General features: G+C 41.9%; 1 protein-coding gene across 1 annotated transcript in view; it reads right to left on the bottom strand.

Annotated features, from left to right (window-relative positions):
• Positions 1-7,476: 7,476 nt before the first annotated feature.
• Positions 7,477-25,615, bottom strand: part of msrb2 (methionine sulfoxide reductase B2) — a 28,289-nt gene continuing 10,150 nt past the window's right edge. The window contains exons 3-5 of the mRNA XM_007889731.2: positions 18,153-18,229; positions 16,263-16,410; positions 7,477-8,361 (exon numbers count right to left, since the gene is read on the bottom strand). Coding sequence (XP_007887922.1) covers positions 8,254-8,361; positions 16,263-16,410; positions 18,153-18,229 — 333 coding nt within the window. The 3' untranslated portion in view covers positions 7,477-8,253. The remainder of the gene's footprint in view (positions 8,362-16,262; positions 16,411-18,152; positions 18,230-25,615) is intronic.

Here is a 25,615-nt window from a genome sequence, read left to right as displayed (position 1 = left end):
TTAATAAAACATTTTGTCATGCCATCAACATGTCTCAAAGCGTTTAACAAACATGGTTTATTGTAGAGTGCAGTGACTGTGTGTTTTGTAGGTGAAACTCGTAGCCAATTTGTGCACTGCAATGTCCCACAAACGTCCAACATGTGAGTGATTAATTTTGTCTGGGAGATTTTTCACCAGGACACCAGGAGAAACTTTAAATTAATTTCTCCCCGCACCCCCCACCCACCAACCCCCACTGATTATAAGATGCTTCCTTTACATCTGCCTCTTTTACCTCTCCGTAGCATACTGAATGAAGATCCACAATAAAATTCTTGACTTTCCTGTGCTTTTTTTTAAACAGTTGAGTTAATATTTCTCACCCCATAAATCCTGATGTTTTTATTACAATATTGGAACCAGGGTTGTCCGAAATGTATCCCCTCATTCATTTTGACATCAATAATGCCAGGAGAAGGGGAGTGATATGAACATAACGATGTGTTATGTACAAGCAATTGATTACCTGAAAGTTTTGTTTTGTTTTAAGATTTGGTTCACAAGCAGCTCTGGTGCTGATCTGCCAAACTTTAACTGGTTTCAGAATTACCAAACCTCTCCCACTGTCTCATCCATCCATCTCATTGGACCATTTATAAATCGTCCAAGGTCCCACATCATTGTAGTCTGTGCAAATATTTTGACCATTTAAGAAGTGCATTCAAGGCTGTAGAAATGAGACAAGCTATAATCCAGACAGTAATGAATATTTTTGGTGTAGTCATTTAAATAGAAGCGATTCCTTGAATAAGAAGCAAATACCCACCTGTTCACATGATTTTCTTCCTTTTTNAAATTGTCATGTATTGTTATCAAAATCTCATATTGACTTATTGCCATTAAACATTACATATTTTAAACAATTATGCAATTGAAATTTAGAAATAAATGCATTCAAAATATAAAAGAACTTTAAAATACAAGTATGTGGAGTCCTGTAGCTCAGTGGTTAGAGCACTCGCTTTGCAAGTGAGAGACCTGAGTTCAATTCCAGGCAGGTCAGGGCGAAACCTTGGGCAAGTTTCCTTACTCCACATGGCTAATAATAATCCCTCCAAAACCAAAAAAAAATAATAAATTGGTCATTTTCAATCTACGACTGTTTGTGGGACATTGCTGTGCGCAATGGGCTACAGCGTTCGCCACAAATATACAGTCAATTCACTTTACAGTATATTCTGTGAAGCACTTTGGGACGTCCTCCCGACGTGAAAAGCGCTATATCAAATGCAAGGATTATTATTATTATGTGCAGCTCATTCACATCATTTTTATGTATCGAATGCAAGGATTATTATGATGATTATTATTTTTTACGTAATTTGAAGAGTCGGGGTTAATCGTGAGAGAAGTTTTTTTAACAAATGTTGTATCAAAAACATTTTAGCTGATGCATTTTGTACCTTCAGCAATGTAGTTTGTAACCCACGAAATATACGAATAAGTTGTGTAATGCTGTGTGCTGTATTTCTGCATGAAACGCTCTTCCTGGTGTCTGGCGACCTCTGGTGGAATAGATAAAGCATTCCATTAAAAACTTGGTTCTTCCCAAGATCCAAGATGAAGAAGGTCATTCAGCCCATTTGATCTCATCCATGTTTGATCCAATCATAACATAAGACCACTTAATATTTTTAGTATTTAAAGTTCAGTAAATGTGCACATTCATTTCCAAACCAAGGTAAGCAGTTAGAAGATAACTTTTTGGGTGAAAACTATCAGGCAAATCGTTTTGTTTTTTGGTTACAAAGGCAGAAGAATCAGAACAGCGGTCTATCATTTTTGTCACAATACTGTAATGACATGTCCAAGTGACACAATGATGTTTTGCACTTGTTTTATTTACAATAATATTTACAGTACAGAATCCAGTTTCTCCCAGTGTCCTGGTCAAAGCCCCAAGACAATCTTGGTCATTCACTTCAAGGCTGTTGTGAGAGATTGCTGTGTGCAAATTGGCTGCCATGTTTGCCTACAAAATATAAATTTATTCTACTTAAAAAGATACAGCGTTATTAATTAAGATAGATGTGTTGAAGAAATCTTTTTTGGAAGTTGTATGGCTAAGCTATTGAAATTTACCCTAGCGGTAAGTAGGAACCTAGTTGTGGGTAAATCGCTTTTCTGGGAGTAATAATCCCTTCAAAAAAAATAAATAATAATTTGGTCACTCGATCCACGACTATTTGTGGGACACTGCTGTGTGCAATTGGCTGCTGCGTTTTGCTCACAAAATATACAGTCAATTCATACTTTACAGTATGTTCTGTGAAGTGCTTTGCGATGTCTCGAAGCCACAATAGGCGCTATATCAAATGTAAGAATTATTATTGGAGTCCTGTAGCTCAGTGGTTAGAGCACTCGCTTTGCAAGCGAGAGACCTAAGTTCAATTCCAGGCAGGGCGAAATCTTGGGCAAGTTTCCTTATTCCACACGCCTAATAATAATCCCTCCAAAACCAAAACCAATAATAAATTGGTCATTTTCAATCTACGACTGTTTGTGGGACATTGCTGTGCGCAATTGGCTGCCGCGTTCGCCCACAAATATACAGTCAATTCACTTTACAGTATATTCTGTGAAGCGCTTTGGGACGTCCTCCCGACGTGAAAAGCGCTATATCAAATGCAAGGATTATTATTATTATTATAAGCTAACATGGACCATAATAACTATATTAATACGTATGCAATGTACATAATTTGTAAGTCCTTTACCTAAAATGATTGGATTTTGAGATACAAAGTAATAACTAGAAACTGAGTGGGGATGCTGGATGGACTGCTAATGCCTGAAATTGTTAATGTGGGACTAGATATATGTTATTTGAATTTAGTGAATAATATTGAAGCATTTTGTTGCTTGTGTTGATGATCTGCATTCGTTTTGTCACCATGACTTAGATTTCCTGATTAAGGCAATGTGTAACACTATTAGCCCTGCAAAACAACAACCACTTGCATTTATATAGCACCCTTTACATGTGGTAGCGTCCCAGAGCACTTCACAGTGGCGGAGTCTGACAAAAATAAGATCTGTGTATAGATACTTCCCAATGAAGTAAACCCATAAGGATAAACCCTGGGAATGGTTTTAAGTGGTCTTTAGGCAGGTGGTCTCCAAACAAACTTTCAAGTGTAAACACCTTATTGTTCGGGCTGGAGTTAAGTGGTTATTGTGGACAGATGGTCTCTTGAAATCGATGGAATATAGTGCTGTACAGCACACTGATTAGCTTCACAGGCAAGGTCGAAAGGATAATTTTAAATGGGTGTGGAATGGGGATCTCGGTACCCGATAAAGAGGCAGAAACAGTGCTATACATGTTGCTTTTTTTTTAAAAAAATGAACTGTCAAACTAAGGCTGGCATTCTGGAGGGTTGAATTGACCGTGAAGAGTGAAATACAAAGAAAGCTCAAATAGTTTCAAAATAAATTTCCCGATGAGGTTATGTACATCATTTCACCTCAGCAATAATGAGGGGAGGTACAAAGACTCCAACTCACTTGAATCGGCTGCTAAAGTGTTGGATTACCAGTCTCTATAGCAACGCAGCACAAATAAAATCTCTGCTTCCAATGAGCCTAGGCTTGTGTTCTCAAAAAACACATATCATTGAGAGCCTCATCTCGTTATTATTTATTATTTGCTGAGTTATTATTTTATTGTATTTGCTTTTTGGAAGATTTGATTCCCTGTCCCCAGATTCCTATCATATCTTTTATTGTAATAATGATAATAAGTCACTCTTGCCATGCTGATAATCTCATTACCTGCCTTTTCTAAACAGTCTCCCTAGGATGCGGAGCTGAGAAAGATTTCAACTTAGATTGTTTGACAGTGTTCTCAATCTCCAGAGATCATTCACATTCTACCTCTAAACCGAGGATTGTGATCCCGCCTTACAATAGTAATAATAATCTTTGCATTTGATATAGTGCCTTATCACATCTTCGAGACGTCTCAAAGCGCTTCACAGAATATACTGTAAAGTGAATTGACTGTATATCTTGTGGGCGAAACACAGCAGTCAATTGCGCACAGTAGTGTCCCACACAGTCGTGGATTGAAGTGACCAAATTATTATTATTATTTTCTTTTTAAGGGGTTATTATCCCCAGAAAAGCGATCTGCCAATTGACTACCACCCGGGTTTCTACTTACTGCTAAGTAAACAGACGTGTGGAATAAGGAAACTTGCCTAACATTTTGTCCTGCCCGGGATTCGAACCTAGATTTTCTCGCTTGCAAGGAGAGTGCCCTAACCAATATGTTACAGGATTTCACAACCCACAAAGAGCTTGCCATGCATTGGCCTATTTCTGGTGAATTTCAGTCGCACCACTCCTGAGAAAGACTGAGTATAACCAAATTCTGGAAAACAGTCTTATTATCCAAACACCTCCTTAACATGTTAGCTTCTAACCCAGTTGATGAAATTTAAGAAAAAAATCAGTCTCAACGGTAAGTGCCTCCTCAGTAATTGGATTATATCGATTAAAAATGCAACCAAGAGAATAGGCCCATGATATACTGTGTGCCGAGGTTATTTTATAAATGCTAGTGAAGGCTCATAAAAAAAGATAGGAACATTGATATATTAGTTAATATTGCGGTATAACTCGATGAATGATTGTTGTTTAATATTTATTGCGCAACAGCACTGTGCTGTCCTTCAGGTCAAACATTAAATTGAGGTCCTCTCTGCCTGTTTAGGTGGACATTCAATGGCACTTTTTGAAAAGAGAAGGGAGTTTCTCCCAATTACTTGGCCAACAAATCTCCCAAATAAAATTGGTCACTCACTCCATGGCTGTTTTGGGACATTGGTGTGTCCTCCTTACGTGAAGCGCTCTGGGATGCTACTCTCAATGAGGGGCACTATACAGGCGTTATACGAAATGCAATTATTATTAATATTACACATTTCAGAATTCAGTCACAATTAATGCCTCCATTGTTTATAACCCACTGGTATCTCTGTTGTGATCCAGGACCGCAGTGGACCATCGATCCATGGACATGTGGTGAATCAATTTCAGTTTTGAGAAGCTCCTACCAATTATCTACGAATGAGAAACAGGAATAGGCAAGCATATGTTAAGAGTTAATTGCAACCTGCAAGTTGGTGCAAGTCTTACCCAAAGGGTTACTTATCAACGAGCTTCCCAATATTGGTTGAGTTACAGAAATACAGTGCAATTATAGTTAACTATTAGATAAAGCAAATAGAGAACTATTATACGCCATATTATACAATGTGAAAAAAAATACCAGAGGCACATGATTGCTACATGCTGTAGAGACTACAGAGACTTTGTCAAGTATGTATTAATGTGTCACTCAAATTTGCTGCTCTGCCTCAGTTACAGTGAGCAATGTTTAGTTGAAGCCATTTAATGCCATGCCGTTATTTCCGCCTGACAACCAAAACATTGTGACATCAAAATAGATGATATCTTACATTCCTATGTTCTTTGACAAGGTGCAGGGAAAATATTCTTAAATGTTCATTTATCTCAGATGGTTTCCAAAACTTTAGCTGTTGTATTAGATGTGGAGTCCCAGCTCCTACAGTGTCAATGAATGGTTCAATGAATGTCCTAAGACCAAATAGTAGTCTTTGGCCCTATGGAACTTTGTAATATATAATGAATCTTTAACTCCAGCTATGGAAATATATTATGTCATGTAGACCAATTTGGCCTTATATGAAGCATGGTTATATATAGTGTATCAGGCTCAATATACCCGATCTGTCCTTAAAACTCTCTGAATCCATGCGCAACTTAGGCATCTGGTTCTATCCCCAGTTCCTCCCCCACATCCATTCCCTGGCCAGAATCGCTTTCCTCTACCTCCGCACATTGCCTTTCTCCAACAATACCTCACTGCACAAGCTGCCGAAACCCTTATCCATGCATTTGTCACCTCTCGGCTGGACTACTCAAATGCCCTCCTCTCCGGTCTCCCCTCCTCCACTACTCACAATATTCAATTCATCCAAAACTCTGCCGCCCACATTCTCACCCACACTAAACTTCACACCCCAATTACCCCATTCCTTGCCAACCTCCATTGGCTCCCTGTCACAGAACGGATCGACTTCAAGATCCTCACTCTTGTGTTTAAATCACTTCACACCTTGGCACTCCCCTATCTTGCCAACCTTCTCTCTCCTTACAGCACTACCCGCTGCTCCCCAAAGCTATGGAATTCCCTCCCTAAATCCCTTCGCCTTGCCCCCTCTTTCCCCATTTTCAGGTGAGCCTGAAGATCTTACTCATCACTGTGCCTATGGTCAACTTCCCCCTCTCCCTAGCTCTGCATCGGGCTGCACCATTGGTAAGCACTCTGGAACATAGCCCAGCATGGAGGACGCTATATAAATGCAAGTTGCTGTTGTTGGATAAATTTAGGATATATTGATTAGGAATTACCGGATATTGGAGGACAACTTGCTGAAATCATTCGCAGTACCAACATTTGTGAAGCCGAGTTAAGCATTCAATTCCCCAGTTTCTGGATTTGATTGCCAGGAAAAGGACAGTGGCTTTATTTGGGTTTAGTAAAACACTGTGCTCCTGTTTACTGGCACTCGGAAGCCATGATCTGAAACCCAGAGGCCAAATGTGTGCCTCTGCTCCATAGATGTCAGCACTGAGAATGCTAACGGGCCGAATCCATTTCAGTTTTGTAGGCAACCAAATGCCTACATTTTCAGTATACACTCTATTGGGAATAGGAAGGTGGCAAGGATAAGCGGAGTTACAAACAACAACAACAACAACAAGATTCCATTTATAAAGCGCCTTTCACGTCAGGAGGACGTCCCAAGGCGCTGCACAGTTGGGTCATGAGACCCATGAGTAAATATTGACCCTGCCTAATCTAGTACTTCAGTTTAAAGCATGGATAGAAACATCTAGCAACATGGAAAATCCTACAAAATGTGACTTTCTTTTACCTCCCACATGGTAGGGAAGGTTAAGCATAACCTGATACTTTCACATCTGGGTCAGACTGATGTGGAATTTGACAGACGGTTCAAGCTCCGAAACTGCTAACGCTAGGCTAATAATCCAGTCCCTTTTCCAGAATCCTTTTATGTTTCCTGCTTGCTTCTCATTCTCAATTGCCAATTTAGCCATAAAGCAATATGCAACATTTTATACCCCGATAAAAGGTTCAAATCATAATAATCCTTGCATCTGATTTTGTGCCTGATCAAGTCGTTGAGATGTCTCAAAGCGCTTCACAGGATATACAGTAAAGTGGATTGACTGTGTATTTTGTGGACAAAACACGGCAGACAGTTGCACAAAGCAATGTCCCACAAACAACCATGGAGTGAGTGAGTGAGTTTATTTGGGGAGATTGTTGGCCAGGACATGAAAGACATTAGCAAAAGGAAGGAAACCCATTCACAGCAATTCAAAGGAAACACTAATTTTAATGCGTTGTACAACACAAACAGAGTAGAGAAAGAGATACAGTATGTACATTCATGTCACAACTAAGTATTTTAAATTACACATATGTATTCACAATATAAGACACAGAATTGAAGTCTGACTTCAGTACATCAAACAAAAATAGATGAAAAGTCTTTTCCTCCTGATGCACATGATTCTCAACTGAAACAGGAAAACATAGTTGTCTGAATTCACATGTGACCAAATTAAATCTATGTCTTGTTGGCTTTTTGAACTACCTACAAAAATGCTATTTTGGCAAATCTCACCAGAGTAATCAACTACAGAACTTTTAAAACGTAGTTGTGTTTGGATGGGGGAATAGCGCATCAGAAATGTAATATGATTTTGTTTCAATATACCTGACTTTATAATTATTTTTGTAAAAGAATAAATCACTTAGATATTAATTTAATATTCATCTGTTACAAAATTACATGGTTGAGCAGGTCACATCAAATATAAGAGAAATATGAACTTTACTTAAACTTTAAACTTCCAGTATCTTTGCGCAAACATTGTTTAGAAAGTACAACTTGCTCGTTCTGTTAATGCACAATACAGTATTTTCAGCTAACAAATAACACAAAAGAAGCTAATATGAAAGCATGCAATGACTGACATATGGCACTACCGTTGTTTTGGGAACTCAGTCAAGCTTTAAAAACATACTGTATACATGTTAGGTAACAAACTGTTGCACAACATGCTGTTACTTTTATGTTAAGATGCAAATCACTGGGAAGAAGTGGGTTTGAAAGTTAATGCAACACTGTTGATGCAAAACCTTTGCCCTGTAGGTTCTGGTCCATCATCAAACACGTGGCCCAAATGTGCATCACACTACATTAATAAAGATAAAAAAAAGGTGAGCACATTAGACAAATGTTAAGAGCGACAACCAATATCTGCATTTATTAGGACTCACCAATATTGTGGATATGAGAACAGTGTGGTTATGAAGTCATTACAGATTACAATGTACAGTACCAACCTAAACCTTTTTCCATCAGGAATTCTACCACCTACCCAGTGTCAGCTTTGTCCCTCACTTTTTTCTCACACTTCTGCACACAATGCAAACCCTTTCTTCTCCACCACAGGGTGAATCTCTTCCTTTCTCTTTAATTGTCTGATTCTGTCTCTCTTTCTAACCCCGTACATACTTGTATCAATTCTCTCTACTTTGCCTTGCTGGTTCAAAAAATAATAATTTGGTCACTTAATTCTTGACTGTTTGTGAGACACTGCTGTGTACAATTGTCTGTCACGTTTCGCCCACAAAATTACAGTCAAGTTGGTTTGGATGAAGAAATAGCTTTGGCCTATTTGATCTCATTATTGCAGAATACTTACCCTGGCACTTTAATAATAATAATAATAATCCTTGCATTTGATATAGCGCTGTTCACGTCAAGAGGACGTTCCAAAGCGCTTCACAGAACACACTGTAAAGTGAATTGACTGTATATATGTGGGCGAACGCGGCAGCCAATTGCGCACAGTAATGTCCCACAAACAGTCGTAGATTGAAAATGACCAATTTATTATTGTTTTTGGTTTTGGAGGGATTATTATTAGGCGTTCCCATCACCTCATCAAGTGTCTTGGCCTCAACCATCCTTTCTGACAGCTTGTTCCAATTGTTTACTATTCTATGGATAAAGAAATACTTCCTGGTGTCTGTCCTGAAATTACCCTTTGCAATTCTAAACCTCAATCCTCATATTCTACAGTGTTTTTAATAAGTTTACTTTCTCAAACTCATTAAAAAATGCATATAACTCGATAAAGTCCCCTCTGAGACATCTACTTTAAAGACTGAAAAGCCCTTGCTTGTTTAATCATTACTCATAGTTCATTCCTCTAAAACTGGGGATCATCCCCATTGCTCTCCTCCGCAGTAGGCACATAGGAACAGAAGGAGGCCATTCAACCCCTCAAGTCTTTTCCATCACTCTGTTAGATCATGGCTTATCTGTACCTCAACTCCAATCATTTGCCTTGATACCCTCACCTAACAAAAATCTATCCACTTCAGTCTTGGAAGATTTGAATGGATCCAGCATCCACAGCCTTTTAGGGGAGAGAGTTCTAGATTTCCACTGCTCATTGTGTGAAAAAATGCTTTCTGATTTCACTCCTAAATGGCCCAGTTCTAATTTTAAGACTGTTCCCCCTTGTTCTGGATCCTCCCCACCAGAGGAAATAGTTTCTCTGTAGCTATCCAGTCGAATCCCTTTATTATTTCAAAAACCTCAATTAGACCACCCTTCAACCTTCTAAAGTCAAGTTTATGCAACCTGTCCTCATAATTTTTATGTAAAATTTTAATTTAATTTAATAATTTTAACCCTTTTAACCCTGGAATCTGCACTGCACCTCCTCCAGAGCCAGTATATCCTTCCTGAGATACTGTGTCCAAAATTGAATGCAGTTCTCCAGATGGGATCTGACCAATGCTCCATACTTTGATAATCTTTTGTAACTGTGAGCTTGTTTTTAGTGATTATTGTATGTGGACACCCAAATCCCTTTGTTCTTCCACAGTTCTTAGTTCCTCACTGTTTTGAAAATATTCAGTTTTGTCATTTTTGGATCCTTTGTAACTTCCTGTTTCCATCAACACAGTTTACTGTGCCTCCTAACTTTGTGTCAGCTGCATTCTCTCCAGTGCCAGGGCAATCCCCTTATGTCACGCTGACCAGAATTGTATGCATTCATCTATATTGAACAACTTTGATGATCTGCATTTACAATGGAAAGAAATCTATTCCAAATGCACATTCTCAAAGTAGATACACAATGATATATATATATATGTATGGTTTTATTGCACTGGTAGTGATAACGGCAAATACAGTGGAATCCACTTTTGCCGAACATTGGGTAAATCAAACAAAATCTCCAGCCCGGATTCATTTGGATTATTTTAAATATCCCGGTTGATTCAGACAAAGATCCGGTTACACCGTTACAAAGCCACGCTGGTTGCCTCTGCGTTTACTCATTCGAGCTTCTGTGGTGTCGAGCTCCTCCACTCAACCACAACAGGCTCCCGGGTGTAGATGGGAGGAGTCAAATTGCGATTGACAGCAGACTCCAACCATTCGCAAGCGGCTGGAGTTGGGCTGTCAATCAGTGAGGGGGCGGAGGAACAGGGCAGAACAAGGAAGGGAATATCACAATTGATTGACAGCTGAGCTGCTTATGAATGGCTGGAGCCCAACCATTAACAAGCGGTTTCGGGTTGTCAATCACCTTGGAGCCACTGCTAATTGGTGCCCTTCCCGTCCCTTGGGAACAGCAATGGGAAGGAGGAAGCACACCCCCACTCCTCTGCTGGGTGGGGGGAACAGTACTGGACTGTCATTTGCAGCCAGACCAAGGTAGATTAATTTACTGAATTGTATGAGAGTATTTTAACTTTGCTTCAAGTGAAACTTTGCTTCAAGTGAAACTTTGTTACTTAACATTGCTTCAAGTGAAGCAGCATTATTACATATTATTATAGAGCATCGTCAGCGCAGCTCCTCTGCTGGGCGGCAATGGTATTTCAGCTAACCTCTGATACCTCCTAAGCCGGACAAAACAGCCGTCTCCAATGTGTCCGGCTTAATAGGCTTCACCTGTACAGATAGATTCAAAACAAATATGTCACCCCCATAGTCGAGTCTAAGACGAGAAACATAGTTTCCACAGGACTATTTGGATAACAACAACAACTTGTATTTATATAGCGCAGTTCACGTAGAGTAGCATCCCAAAGCGCTAGACAGTGGGAGGAAGTAACCGTAGGCATGGTCAAAGATGAAGGTCTTCAGGAGCGACCTGAAGATGGGGAAGGATGGGGCAAGGCGGAGGGATTGAGGGAGAGTGTTCCATAGTTTCAGGAATTAGTAACTGAAAGCACAGCCACCGATGCTGGAACGGTGGGCACGAGGACAAGCAGGAAGCCGAAGCAAGTGAGTGGAGGCAAAGGGTAGTGGGTTGTGGTGAAGCAAGTCGGAGAGGAAGAGAGGTACCCTGGCATGAAGGGATTTGAAGACAAGTGTGAGGATCTTGAAATCGATAAGTGTTTAAGAGAAACTTTTTTCTTCTTTCCATATTATGACCTCTTATCACTTGCTTTCCTCTATTTCCCCCAATAACTAGACTTGTGCACAAAAGAAATGCCAATATACAACTCTGAGTACAGAACAGCAGTTTCACTCCCTCTGCTGTACTTAATTCCTAATCTCAGCCTGAGAGAGGTACTAAACGGAATACCAGATACCTTCTAACAACAGAAAAACTCATCGTTTGGCTGCTGATGGCTGAAGAGCTACATTCATGGGTGTAGGTAGCCTGACTTGCCAGTTAACCTGTAGATATTGGCTTAAAGCTCTCACAGAGTTCAGTGCACACGCACCTGAACGTTTGTGGAGAAGTCTGCTCACCACAGTTCAGTTGAGCCTCCGTCAGACTCCCTGCCAACAAATAAACCTGGCAATGGTGGTCTGGCTAATCATTATTTTGAAGTTTAAAAAAGACTTCTATGGGCCGAATGTAGATGCGCAAGAGCTTGAATCCGAGTGGTGTGAAACTATCTCCTCGAGGTGGCTTCGCATGATAGCAATCAGAACAATCTCAAACTGGAGCCAAACTGGAGTTGCTGTATCAACACGCTGAAAAACGTCAATCGCATCAACCTGGAAACTGGGTAAGAGGTGATTAAAGCATGAAGTTAAAGTGGGCTCCAACATCTCTCTGTTCTATCGTGTAGAGGAGAGCATGCTCACAACTGCAATTCTCCAAGTGGTCAGTTTCATCTTCAAAACCTTCCACGGTGCCCCCCTCCCCCCACCTCCAACATCCTAACCCCATATCAGCCTGTCCGCTCCCTCCGCTCAGCCTGCTTCAGTTCCCCCACACTTCCTGCCCCACCATTGGCAGTCAGGCATTCAGCATCTCTGCCCCCAAACTGTGGAACTCAATCCAACCACCTCACTCCCTGTCTTGCCTCCTTCAAGTCCCATCTAATGGCTTTCCTCTTTACCGTGCCTTTGGCCACCCTCCCAGCCCCACCCCAATCGACCCTGCCCTGCACCCCTCTTGACCCTAACTCCCTGCACCCTGGGATGTCTTTCCAACGTGAATCATAGAATTATAAGGCACAGAAGGAGGCCATTCGGCCCATCGTGTCTGTGCTGGCTCTTTGAAAAGAGCTATCCAAATCAATCCCACTCCCCTGCGCTCTCCCCATAGCTTGCAAACTTGTCCTACCCAAATAATTATCTACTTCTCTCCTAAAAGTTGTTATCGAATCGGCTTCCACCACCCTTTCAGGCAATGCATTCCAGATCCAAACTTGATGTGTGAAAATTTTTTCCTCACCTTCCCTCTGTCTCGTGCGGTGTACCTCAGGGCTCTGTCTTCGGTCCCCTCCTCTTCACCCTCTACATGCTCCCCCTTGGTGACGTCATCTGCAGACATGGGGTAAATTTCCACATGTATGCAGCTGAAACCCAAATCTACCTCTCTGCCTCCATCCTGAACTCCAGGACTACTGAGGTCCTGACCGACTGCCTGTCCGATATCAAGTCCTGGACAAGGGCCAACTTTCTCCAACTCAACGTCGCAAGACCGAGGCCCTTCTGATTGGCTCGCGCCAGCGCTTCCGCACCTTAGGTGCTGGCAGCATCAGCCTCCACGGCTGCACACTCAACCTCACTAAGCCAGTCAGGAACCTGGGTTCTTGTTTGACCCTGAACTGTCCTTTCTCCCCCACATCCGCGCCATGACCGGCACTACCTACCACCACCTCTGCAACATTGCCAGACTCTGCCACTGCCTCACCCCTCAGGCTGCCGAAACCCTCACCAATGCATTTATCACCTCGAGGCTTGATTACGGGAACTCCTTCCTCATCGGCCTTCCCAATTCTTCTCTTCACAAGCTGCAGATCATCCAAAACTCTGCAGCTCGTGTACTCTCACGCACCAGACTCCACGACCCCATCACTCCCACCCTCACCCGACTCCACTGGCTCCCCATCCCCCAGAGGATCGAGTTCAAGATCCTCGTCCTCACCTTTAAGGCCATCCATGGTCTTGCCCCCTCCTACCTCTCTGACCTGCTGACTCCCTACCAACCTGCCCGCTCCCACCGTTCATCAGGCTCCGGCCTGCTCCATGTCTCCTGCCCGACCCGCCCTACCATCGGTGGCCGGGATTTCAGCTTCTCTGCCCCCACACTCTGCAACTCCATCTCATAGTTCCTTCACCTCGCTTCCTCCCTTCCATTCTTCAAGGCTGGTCTCAAGACCCTTCTCTTTGACCATACCTTCGGTCTCCCTCCCACCTCTTTGCCTTCCGTCACCCTTACACCACCCCTCCCCATGCTCGGGCCCCGACATCTGACCGTTCAGCGCTTTGGGAATTCCTCCCGACGTGAAAGGCGCTCTATAAATGTAATTTTTTTTTAACAACTATATTAAATCGGTATCCTCGGATTACCAACCCACCCACCAGTGGAATAGTTTCTCCTTTTTCAGCCTAACGAATCCCCTCATAATTTTGAAGACTTTTATTAAGTCTCCTCTTAACCTTCTCTGCTCCAAGGAGAATAATCCTAGCTTCTCTAGCCTCTCCTGATAACTGAAGTCCCTCATTCCTGGTACCATCCTGGTAAATCTCCTTTGCACTTTCTCCAATGCCTTGACATCCTTCCTTTCACGGCTCTGTCCTTGACTGGTTCAAAGTGTACCTCTTATACCACCCCCACTTCATGCCCACAAGCAGTTTCTCCTCTAACCCCTGCACCATCTCAAGAGGCGTTCCTCAGGGCTCTGTCCTTGGTCCCCTCCCCTTCAATATCTACAGGCTCCCTCTTGGTGACATCATCCGCAGACATAAGATCAACTTGCACATGTATGCGGATGACACACAACTGTACCTCTCTGCCTCCACCCTTGACTCCAGGACCACTGCTGTCCTGACAGAACATCTATCAGACATCAAATCCTGGATGAGAGGTAACTTTCTTCAGTTGAACATCAACAAGACTGAGGCCTTCCTGATTGACTCCCATCAGCGCCTCCACACCTCAGGTACTGACAGCATTACCGTCCATGTTTGCACACTCCACCTTACTAAGCCAATCCGGAACCTTGGAGTCTTGTTTGAACTTCAACTATCCTTTCTGCCCCACATCTGTGCCATGACCCGCTCTGCCTTCCCCCACCTCCGCAACATTGCTCGCTCCGCCACTGTCTCACACCGCAGGTTGCCAAAACCCTAAAACACGCTTTCATTACAACAAGGCTTGACTATGCAAACTCCCTGCTTGTCGGCCTCCCCAACTCCTCCCTCTATTGGCTGCAGATCATTCAGAACTCTGCAGCCTGTGTCCTCTCCTGCACCAGGCTCCGTGACCCTATCTCCCCGCCTGATTCCACTGGTTTCCCATTACACAGAGGATACAGTTCAAGATCCTGGTCCTCACCTTCAAAGCCCTGCATGGTTTGCTCCCCCATACCTCTGCGACCTCCTAAACCCCTACCATCCTGCTCTCTCCATCCACTCAGCAGCCTGCTTCATGTCCCCCGCCTCGCTTGCCCCACTATTGACCTTCTGTAACTCTGTAACTCCATCCCGCAGACCCTCCATCCCTTGCCTCCTTCAAGACCCATCTCAAGACCCTCCTCTTCGACCATGCTTTTGATCGCCCTGCTTCCCCTCTGCCCTCCACCCTCCCCGACCTGACCCCCAGCTCGGGTCCGAAGCTCTGTCCAGAGCCTTGGGACGTCTTCCCGGTGTGAAAGGCGCTATAAAAATGAAATTTTGTTGTTGTTTCCAGGGCCATAACTGTGTCTTTAATCAATATTGCCACCACTATCCCTCCTTCTTTCCTTCCCTATCCGTCCTGAATCCATTGTAGCTAGCAATATTCAGCTCCAATTCCTGCCCTTGTTTGAACCAGGTCTTCGCTATTGTCACTACATCATAACCCCATGTGGCAACCTGAGCCTGCAGCTCACCAATTTTATTTGTCACATTCTGTGCAATTACGCACATGGACTCCAAGGCCGACTGAGTCTGCTCTGCATTTCTCCCCCATCTAATCCCACCTTTTTCTGGACTACTCCAATTGCATTGACATTCTTCCCTGTCCCCCCCTGTACATCTATTTGCTTTTGACTCCCCTCCCCAGAGGTGTCATCACCCTGACCGGTATTCAGGACAGAGAACTGGTTTGTGAGTGCCACACTCTCAGGGGATTTCTGCACTGCCCATCCCCTCTTCCTACCATGCCGGGTGGTCACCCACTCACACTCCTTCTGAACTCTCTGTAGCTGTGGGGTGACCACCACCTGAAACGTTCGATCCATGAACTCTTCAGCCTCCCATATGCTATGTAGTGACACCAGTCTCTCCTTGAGCTCAGAAACCCTCAGCTCAAGCTCGAGCAGCTGGAGGCACTTCCTACACATGTGTTTGTCCAGGGCACACAAAGCAACCTGGAGTTCCCACATGGCACACATTATGCATGCAACCAGTCTCAGTTGCCCTGCCATATTCCCAGAAATATTTTATATTAATTTAATATAAATGTTATATATTTTATAATTATGCTGAAGAAGTGAAAGGAGCCTTGATTCATTTTTCTCTTTCAATATTTTTTCCAAATTGGTTTCAGTTTATTTTAATTTCCTCCATTTTATTTTCTCACTCAAATGGATTCCTGCCTGTTTCTTTGCCTACCTTTTTGCAGATGACTTCTGTTCCAGTGGACCCCATGGAATTGTCTGTGCGTCGCAATGTATTAGAATTGCTTTCATCATTGCCCTCTGCACCTTCAACTTGCGAGAAAGTTGGCCATCCGGACCCAGAATCATACTTTGTTTCTGAGCTTTTGTTAACAAAATAAAATAAAATGGAGGTTAGTCTGTAGTCATATATGCAGCAATTAAACAAATTTATTTTGCAGTTCTCTGTGAGATACAATGCATTAGAATAGCTTTCATCATTAGGCATTGCTGTCTTTCTTTCGCCCACCCCCTGCCACTTATTATAAGTGGCAAACCCTTGAGTCATTACCCCCTGAATCTCTGCCTCTATCCATTCGCCTCTTTATCTTTAAATTCCACCTTAAAATCTTCCTGAAACTCAATGGCTGAAGCGATGATTTAATCAGATAATATAGATGCATTCAAGAGGAAACTAGACCTTCACAAGAAGGAGAGGGGAATAGAACGATAAAGGAGAAAGTAAGGAATGGATGAAGACTCATGTGTTGTATCAACCCTGGCATCGACTAGGTAGGTCGAGTGGCCTGTTTCTTTGCTGAACATTCTTTGTAATCTTTGTAAATCGTTGTACCTCTTTAACTGCACCAATGGTCACCTTCCTTTCTCCTTTGTTCAACATCCAATCTGCTTACTCAACATCCAACCGCCACTGTGAAGTACTCTGAGACATACTACTCAAAGGGCAGTATGCCCTAGTCTTTAAAGCAATGCCATTAGAGGCACCTTATGAGTAAAACCTAGCATACATTCAGCATCAAGCAACAGAAATACTAATGTTTTATAATATCATGTAAATAATCTGATGAGGTCAAATTTGTAGAAAATTGTTAATATAGTATTGACAATCATTTTGCAACTTCACTGAACTCCATGGTTAATGGAGCTGATAAATTTGTTACATTCCTAAAATACCACACTCTGTAACATTTGGTGAACAAGATAGTACAGACAGGAAATATGGTGTCTACTGATGTTCAAGAGAGATAATTTAGTTGAAAAGTATACAGTATTGTTACAGTGAAAGAGTAATATGTTATAATAATCTACCTTAAATTTCATTATATGTCTGAAGCTAAACTGCTAGCGTACAAGCAAACAGTGAAAACAGAGATAAACAATGAAAACAGAGATAACAAACAAGACAACTTTTAATGGAATACTGAACACCTTATAAAAAGGCTGGTTTGCCAATGTTCACAAGCATTTGGTTAGTTTGATTAAAATGTACTCAAAACCCTTAAATTGCAAGTTAGTGTTACACTTTGTAAGCACAGTAAGACACGTTTTGCTGAATGAATTTGGATTGCAATTGGATCCTAATGAGAAAATCCCTTTTTCATAAATAAATAGTCATTGGGTCTCACTCATATTTGGAGGATTTGAGAGATAATCTGGTGCACATGGTGGTACAGGGTCAAGTTTTACATTAGTCTATGTCACACGCATTTGCATTAATTTCTTATTACCTTGCACAGTGTTTACAATTGACCATTTATGCTGCAACAGATATAGCAGATTGATTTCCATTTTAGTTCTTTGAAAAATCACACAGTGAATACTCAATGTTGACATTCAGAAAGATGAAGATTTGGTTGAATAACAAGAGTTAAGAGCTATATTATATACTCTAAGCCATCCCCAAATACAAACATGACTCCTGCTTTATCAGGGAAGGGGTCTGACAGACACTCTTATTGATTGTACTCAAGACATTGCCATGCCATTGAACAGATCATGGCAGTCAGATGTTCTACCCAAAAAAATCAGGAGTTATGCCATTCCCAGAAGACTTGGAAGGTTTCTATATACGACGATGCCTGTTGATCCATCTTATACATCTTACCTGAAGAGTGCAGCATTGCAGCACACACAATGATACATGCCTGGCTCAGAATTGTTCAGATAGATTCCACTGAAAGGCTACCAGAGAGCAAAACATTAGTAAAACATTAGCTTAAGCAGCCACAAGTTGAATCCAAAAGCAAACATTTAAACTGTCGACAGTGGATAACTAGTGACAGAAAATTTCAAGGAGGACTGCTTAGTATTTTCAAATAAAGCATACATTTACTTGCATTTTACCTACATTTCCCCTATCTTAATGATCAGGTTTTTTTAAAAAAAGTAATAAAATTCTTTTGAAGAAGCACATGCTCCATCGTTGATCTTCAGAGATCAGTGCAGTAAAGTGACAGCTGCAGTTCATTAACCTATCTATTGGTTAAAGTATCGTGCAGCACTGAGGAAATCAAGTCAGGCCACAGCCACGTACACAAAAATATTGAAATAGAATACTGTATTTGGAATGCGCAACCTCTCTTGCATTTTCATTCACCTGAAGTTTATATTATTAGTTGATTTTTGTGATCATCAAAATGAAGGATGTGGAAACAAATATCTCTTTTAACATCCAGTATCAACATCACTCGCTCCAGGGTCAGTTATATTACTTGGATAGATGTAGTGCAAAGCTGAATGGTTGCCTCAATGACTTGCCATAAATCCTACCTCAGAAGAGTAAACTTTATAATTATCAGAGTAAAACTGTTTCTATTTCCCATATCATTGAGACCAATGCTTTATTAGGATTCAGTGTTATGTCTCCGTCTCCCTGAAGGCAATAAATCATTTAGAAATAATGTTTAATGGGTATGACCCTTTGGTGTCTTGACCAAGCAGCCATTCATCATTTATGAGCCAAGACATTGAATGTTGATGGGTTATGTGACCTGAAGAGTAGTTCTGTCCCCACCACACAATTTTGCCCATATGTCTCACTTGGGCACAGAGGTAATGGGCTTGTGAACAGAATTGGGAACTGATTTCCGTCACCCAGGCAAAGAGCCCTGTCGTCAATGAAGCTCCTTATGGCTGTCCAAACTGATTTCAAATAACTCAACACACATTGAGGATGGAAAACCTATAATTCTCTTTAGATGTTGTTAGTGATACAGCTACAGCCATTGATACCAAATCTGCTGTACCTACTTTACTACTCCCGGTGCTGCGGAAAGATGATGCTACTTTAGGATGCAACATGACAGTAAACAAGAGGACATAGGTTTAGAATTGCAAAGGAAAATTTCAGGGCAGATAGAAGGAAGATTTTCTTTACGCAGAAGGTTATCAATGATTGGAAAACGTTGCCAGGAAAGATGGAGAGACCAGAACACTGGAATCGTTTAAAAAGCAGCTTGTTGTTGTGATGGGAGGAGACAATGAGATTGGGTGGACCAAAAGGCTTTCTTCATTCAAACCAATTTTGTGATCTTGTGAAGTGTAACTACAATGGTAAGAAGTGGATAAAGTAATGAATAATTAGCAATAGGTTAGAATGGAATATGTACAAATTGTAAAGGCATTGCCAAAAACTTTGATCACATAGCGATTGGAGTATGTGTAATAGTTAATCAATGGATGTAGTGGCTATTGTCATCAGTCAGAAAAATCTGGCTAAATTGGCTAGGAATACACATTATTTTAGATGGTGCACATACATACATTTTATCATTGCGCTCAGTTCCAAAAATAAATAGTGTTGCTATTTGAAACTTGCAAAGCTTTTGTTCTCTATAACTTTGTCTTCAATTGATATCAAACACAAAAGGTTGCCCAGAAATTGTCACACAAAGGAAGCATTGAATGGACATTAACACTGGAATCTGTCGAATTTATGGAATTCGCTAGAAGGAAGCTGAGTGCAGAACGTTCAGGAAAACACATAATTAGGCAATAATTAGGTATACTGTATGTGAATAAAGGCAGACTTTTTTTTGTATTCAAAACAAATAATGGCACTGATAGCAACTGGCAATTATATAGGACTCACAAGAAATATAACTAAATCAGTGCAATGGAAGTGAACATAAGTTACAAGAATTTGGGCATTTAGGAAAGATAGGAGGGACAGGAAAGGTGATGGGTTGGCTTATACATTATAAAATACAAAAATATAAAATTACATTTGTATAGCCCCTTTCACATCGGGAGGCGCTAGACAATCCGGAATTAATGCAAGGATACCTGGTGGCGACTCAGGAAAGGTGTGTGAAGTGCGTAATGTCTATGACCAAGCCAATGTATGGAGTTTGCTGCAAACCAATAGACTAAAGTGAGAAGCACAGAATGAGTGACATGGGGAAGCTAGTGCTAATGGGAGATTTCACACAGTCTAATGTGAACTGGGATGGATTCTAGGCTTGCAATTTAAACCAGCCAGCTGGCATTTGGAATTTAGCATTTTATTTTAATAAAATAAGGCCAAAACAATGCAGGCAAATGAACCTTTAGCTCATTGGACTGTTCTAGTTAAAAATACTGTAAAGAACAAAAAAACAATGTTTTTCTTTTCCTGCTAGCTTTGAGCTCAGGGTTCCACCATTAGCAAGTTACAAGAATATGCTGATGATGGCACCCCATCAGGAAGCAGCAATCTTGAGTGGAAGTAAAGTTTATGATTAGTCTAAAAACATGGACTATTATTACTTGGAGCCACTCAGACAGCAACTTCCCAAAATAAAGCAAAGAAGCTCAGGTGGTCCTTGATTTGAATTGGAAACAACAACAACAACAACAACAAGATTACATTTGTGTAGCGCTTTTCACATCGGGAGGATATCCCAAGGCGCTGAAACAATGCAGAATGCTCCAAAACAATGCAGAACAAGCAGTGATTTCTAACGGGATTTGTTGTTAAGGAAACTAAATGCTTCACGTCAACTGCTCCGAAAGTAAAACATTTCAGAGAACCGTTCCCACAGTGATCCACTTCTGGTTACAGAGGAAGCCTCACCTGAGGTTTATAATTCCCCCCTAGTCTTAGTCTGTAGTGAGCTTGTTGTTTAAAATTTAAGATAGCTCAGAAGTGTGGACAATTCTTAAATTTAGTCTTAATTTGGAAGTTGATTTTCTACAGTTTCTAAACAGTCAGCTTCCAAATTAAGAGTGAATTCAAGTATTTTCCACAATTCTGTGCAATCTTAAATTACATAACAATTAAACAGACGAGATAGAGTTTTAAGCCCTTGTCTGTCTTTTAAGGAATCCTGTTAGAAATGAAGGTGAATGAGAGGATCTCATTAAAGTAAAGAGCTTCATATAATTTACCAGCCTGTGACAGGAGGTCAAAATGCTAACTGTTCAGGAACACATGGGCACTTTGCAACACAGTAATTAAATTTACATTTGTGAAAAGCTAAGCTTAAGCGTAATTTTAAAAATCCTTGCATTTGATGTTGTCAAAATGTCTCAGAGGATTTTATTACAAAATATAATGACTATGTATTTTGTAGGCGAACACAGCAGCCAATTTGCACACAGCAATTCCCCCAAGCAGGCATAATAATAATAATCCTTGCATTCAATGTACTGCCTTATCACGTCTTCGAGACCGCTCAAAGCTCTTCACAGATTATACTGTAAAGTGAATTAACTGTATATTTTGTAGGTGAAACGTGGTAGCCAATTGCGCACAGCAGTGTCCCACAAACAGTCATGGATTGGGTGAACAAATTATTATTATTCATTTATTTTTAATATTTTTTGAAGGGATTATTATTTAGTTCAGCAACAAAATATATCTGGCTGTGGAGTTTTAAAAAAAAATCAAAAGGAATGTGCTTTAATTCACGCATTAAATAAAGCAAAAATATTTTACATCCTTCTCGTTTACAAAATTCAAATTCACTGAGCAAAAGTTAGCAAAAGATTCGATGAAGGCTTGTGTTTAAGGGATGGCAACGATTATAAATTGTAAAATGAATAACTAGGAAACTATAAGGACAGAAATAATGTGGATAAAGTAAGGAGATTGATCATAAATCACAACGTATATATATTGGTTTAAAATGTAGTTTCCTTGTACTGTTCATCACTGGGATTTATTTACTTTAAGGCTGACCTTAAGCTTTTTTTCTTTAGTTTAATCTAAAACTGAAGTGGCAGAGTCAAAAAGCAGAACAATCTACAACAGCCAAATGCAAAATGTATCTCACTTTCTTGAGTACCGAAGAAGACTCTTGCGCATATCTAAGGAACAAGCCGTACCCTTCAAACTCATCGCTGTCAGAGATTGTTGGGAGTTACAACAGCACTCAGAATTAATTCTGTAGAGATGTTTATTCTAATTGTACATCAGAATAAAAACTCTTACCTGTTGTCCTGAGCTTGGTACAGATTGCCAGAGACATAAACAGCTTGATGCAGCTCAGGCCAAGTGTAACTCGAGATACCATTTAGTATATGCATTGAGCAGTTAGATGAATACTTCCCCATGTGTGAGCTGCTCCGAAAATACTCAGTCTAACATCCAAGGGAACACAAATGTTTGTGTGTTCGGTGAGGGGTGGGGGGAAGGAGGGGAAGTGTATCAAGTGTTCCACTTTGCTCAGACCCAGTTTCAATAATATAATTATTTTTAGTCGGTGGGAAGGGTAAACTGGTGGATACAATCTTTCAGGCCACTTGCTTTTAGAAAATGATTACACAATCCATTAGCAGACCCCTTAAAATGAGTGTCTTAAATATTCTCTTGATCGGCCTATTGCAAATGGCACAGGAAAAGTAAATGAATGGAAGGCAGAAGTAAATGAACCATCTACCAGGAATCGAAGTAAAACAATGATTGAAATGGGCAGTCGGGCCTTCAGCCTCTCTGGCCTCACCTTTGGGAACTCCATCCCGGTATCCCTTCACTTCGCCCCTCCCTTGTCTCCTCCAAGGCCCGTCTCAAGATATTCCTCTTTGACCAGGCCTTCGGTGATCCTCCCACACCCATCCCCTTTGCCTTCCACCCCTCTTGATTCCAACCCCCAGCTCGGGTGCAAACCCTTGACTGTCCAGCGCCTTGGGACGTCCTCCTGACGTGAAAGGCTCTATATAAATGCAATTTGTTGTTGTTGTTGAAGGGGACAAAATATGATAATAATTTCTTACTTCCAAACTTATTACGTAACTTTTATCTTATTCTCACAATCTGAATATAAAGAAAATGCAGCACACCCGATAGATTAGGTCAGTAAATTACACTTTCAATGGTAGTAATACAGCACATGAACCAACAATTTAAAGTAAGTTCTAAATGTTCTGATGGTCTGAGTTTTTTTTCTTCACCAACCATTGCAACTACAGCAATTTCATTTTGTCATCCATTAGCATCAAGCAATAATGTACATGACAAGGCTGCTAAACACGCAAACAAAACATTGCCACAAATGTTTAGCACACAACAACAACTTACACTCATATAGCGCCCTCCACGCAGGGTAGTGTCTCAGTGCACTTAACCGTGACAGAGCCTGACTCTGAGCCAGGGGGAGGGGGGAAGTGGCCGTAAGCATGGTCGAAGAAGAAACTTTTCAGTCGGGACTTGAAAGAGGGGAGAGAGGGGGCAAGGCGGAGGGATTGAAGGAGAGTGTTCCAGAGTTTTGGGGCATAGCGGCTGAAAGCATGACCTCCAATGGTGGGGCAGAGGGTGCAGGGAACGAGCAGGATGATGGTGCCAGTCGAGTGGAGGCGCCGGGTGGTGGATTGGGGAAGAGGAAGTCAAAGAGGTTGGGAGGTGCCAGGGAGTGAATGGATTTGAACACAAGTGTGAGGTTCTTGAAGTTACAAGTGTGAGGACCTTGAGCCAGTGGAGTCTGGCCAGAACTGGTGAACATGGAGTTTGGTCCGGGTCAGTATCTGGGTGGCAGAGTCCTGAATAAGCTGGATCTTTTGAATGATACAGCTGGGGAGACTGGCGAGGAGTGTATTGGAGTAATCCAAGCAGGAGGTGACAAACGCATGCAAGAGCGTTTCGGCAGTATTTGGTGTACTGTACGGTCGGAGGCGGGCAATGGGGCAGAGGTGGAAGAATGCGGTCCTGGTCACACATGTAAGACACATCTAAATTGTATATGTGTAACAAAACAGCAATAAATCAGGGAATTGTTTTAAAAATATTTTAAATTGTGAGCAAGTACAGTATTGTATGAAAGTGTACACATTGAGGACCAGTAATTTACAGAAAGTAAACCCCTCATGCTGTGATCAACAAAACACTGTGTGTCTGTCCAACTTGTGAGTTAAGCAACCAGTTTGTGGTTTATTCTCCATTTATCACTTGTCCCCAATCTATATCCGACATTGGGTCTAAACTTGCTGTTTATTCATTTTATTAAACTGACAACTGGTATTACTTACTTACTCATCCAAGCTTATTATAGTGGTGCTTTGTTTTATGCTCCCGGTCTCTGCGTGCGCATTTTGGCTGCCGCCCCGACCCGAGCAGCAATCCCACGTGTCCCATCACCCCTCCACTCAAACCGCCTCCTTAAGGCAAACCCAACTCCGCCTTCCTTCATACGTACCCTCCCCAACTCTCCACTCACACCACTCTCCACAACCATCTCTCCTATACAACCCAAAATCCTCTCCGCACCACTCTCTCCTCCCTCCCCCTCCCCCAACCCCAGCAAACCCACCCGCATTTCCCTCCAAAGTGTCCATTCCCTCTCAAATAAAGCCCTCACTATCCACAACCTCATCCTGGACGAGCACCTTGACATTCTTGGGCTGACCGAAACCTGGCTCTCCCCGAATGACCTCCCCCTAGTGGAAGCCTCCCCTCCAGGCTACACCTTACACCACACCCCCGTCCAAACCAATGTGGCAGCGGGGTGGCCTTCATTTCCAAAGCCTCCCTTCGTCTTACCTCCTACTCCTCTGGCTGTTTCCCCTCCTTTGAGCACCTCACCCTCTTCCACCCTTCTCTCCCTTTGAAAATCCTCCTTGTCTACCGCCCCCCCCTAAGCCCCCGGGCTCCTTCCACACAGACATCTCTACTCTCCTCTATTCTCTGTCCCTCTGCTCCGAGCGCCTACTCTTAATGGGCAATTTCAACCTCCACCTAAACTCCCCTTGCACCACTTCTGCCGACTTCACTGCCCTCCTCTCCTCCCTAAACCTCACCCTTCATATAAATTCACCGACCCACAACTGTGGTCATGCCTTTGACCTCATTATCACCCATGACCTTGACATTTCCAATCTCAGCATAGTGGACAAGGCCATCTCAGACCACTTTTTCATCTCCTTTTCCTCTCACATCCCTCTCTCCTCCACCAGCCCTCAACCATCCTCTACCATCCTTGGAAAAGGCTACCCCCTGAGACCCTCACAAAGGCCCACTCATCATCAAACATCCTATCCCTCTAGCCTTCCACCCGCGGAGATCCAGAAGCAGCCGTCCAGCTGCTCCATGGTCGCCTCTCCTCCACCTTCAACTCCCTCGTCCCCCTAAAATCCAGGACCATCTCCCTGGTACAA

This window comes from Callorhinchus milii, unplaced genomic scaffold (genome assembly GCF_018977255.1).
Source record: "Callorhinchus milii isolate IMCB2004 unplaced genomic scaffold, IMCB_Cmil_1.0 Scaffold2, whole genome shotgun sequence".
Classification (NCBI taxonomy): Eukaryota; Metazoa; Chordata; class Chondrichthyes; order Chimaeriformes; family Callorhinchidae; genus Callorhinchus; species Callorhinchus milii.
The sequence above is the reverse complement of the archived record's forward strand: the minus strand, read 5'-3'. Positions and strand labels throughout refer to the sequence as shown.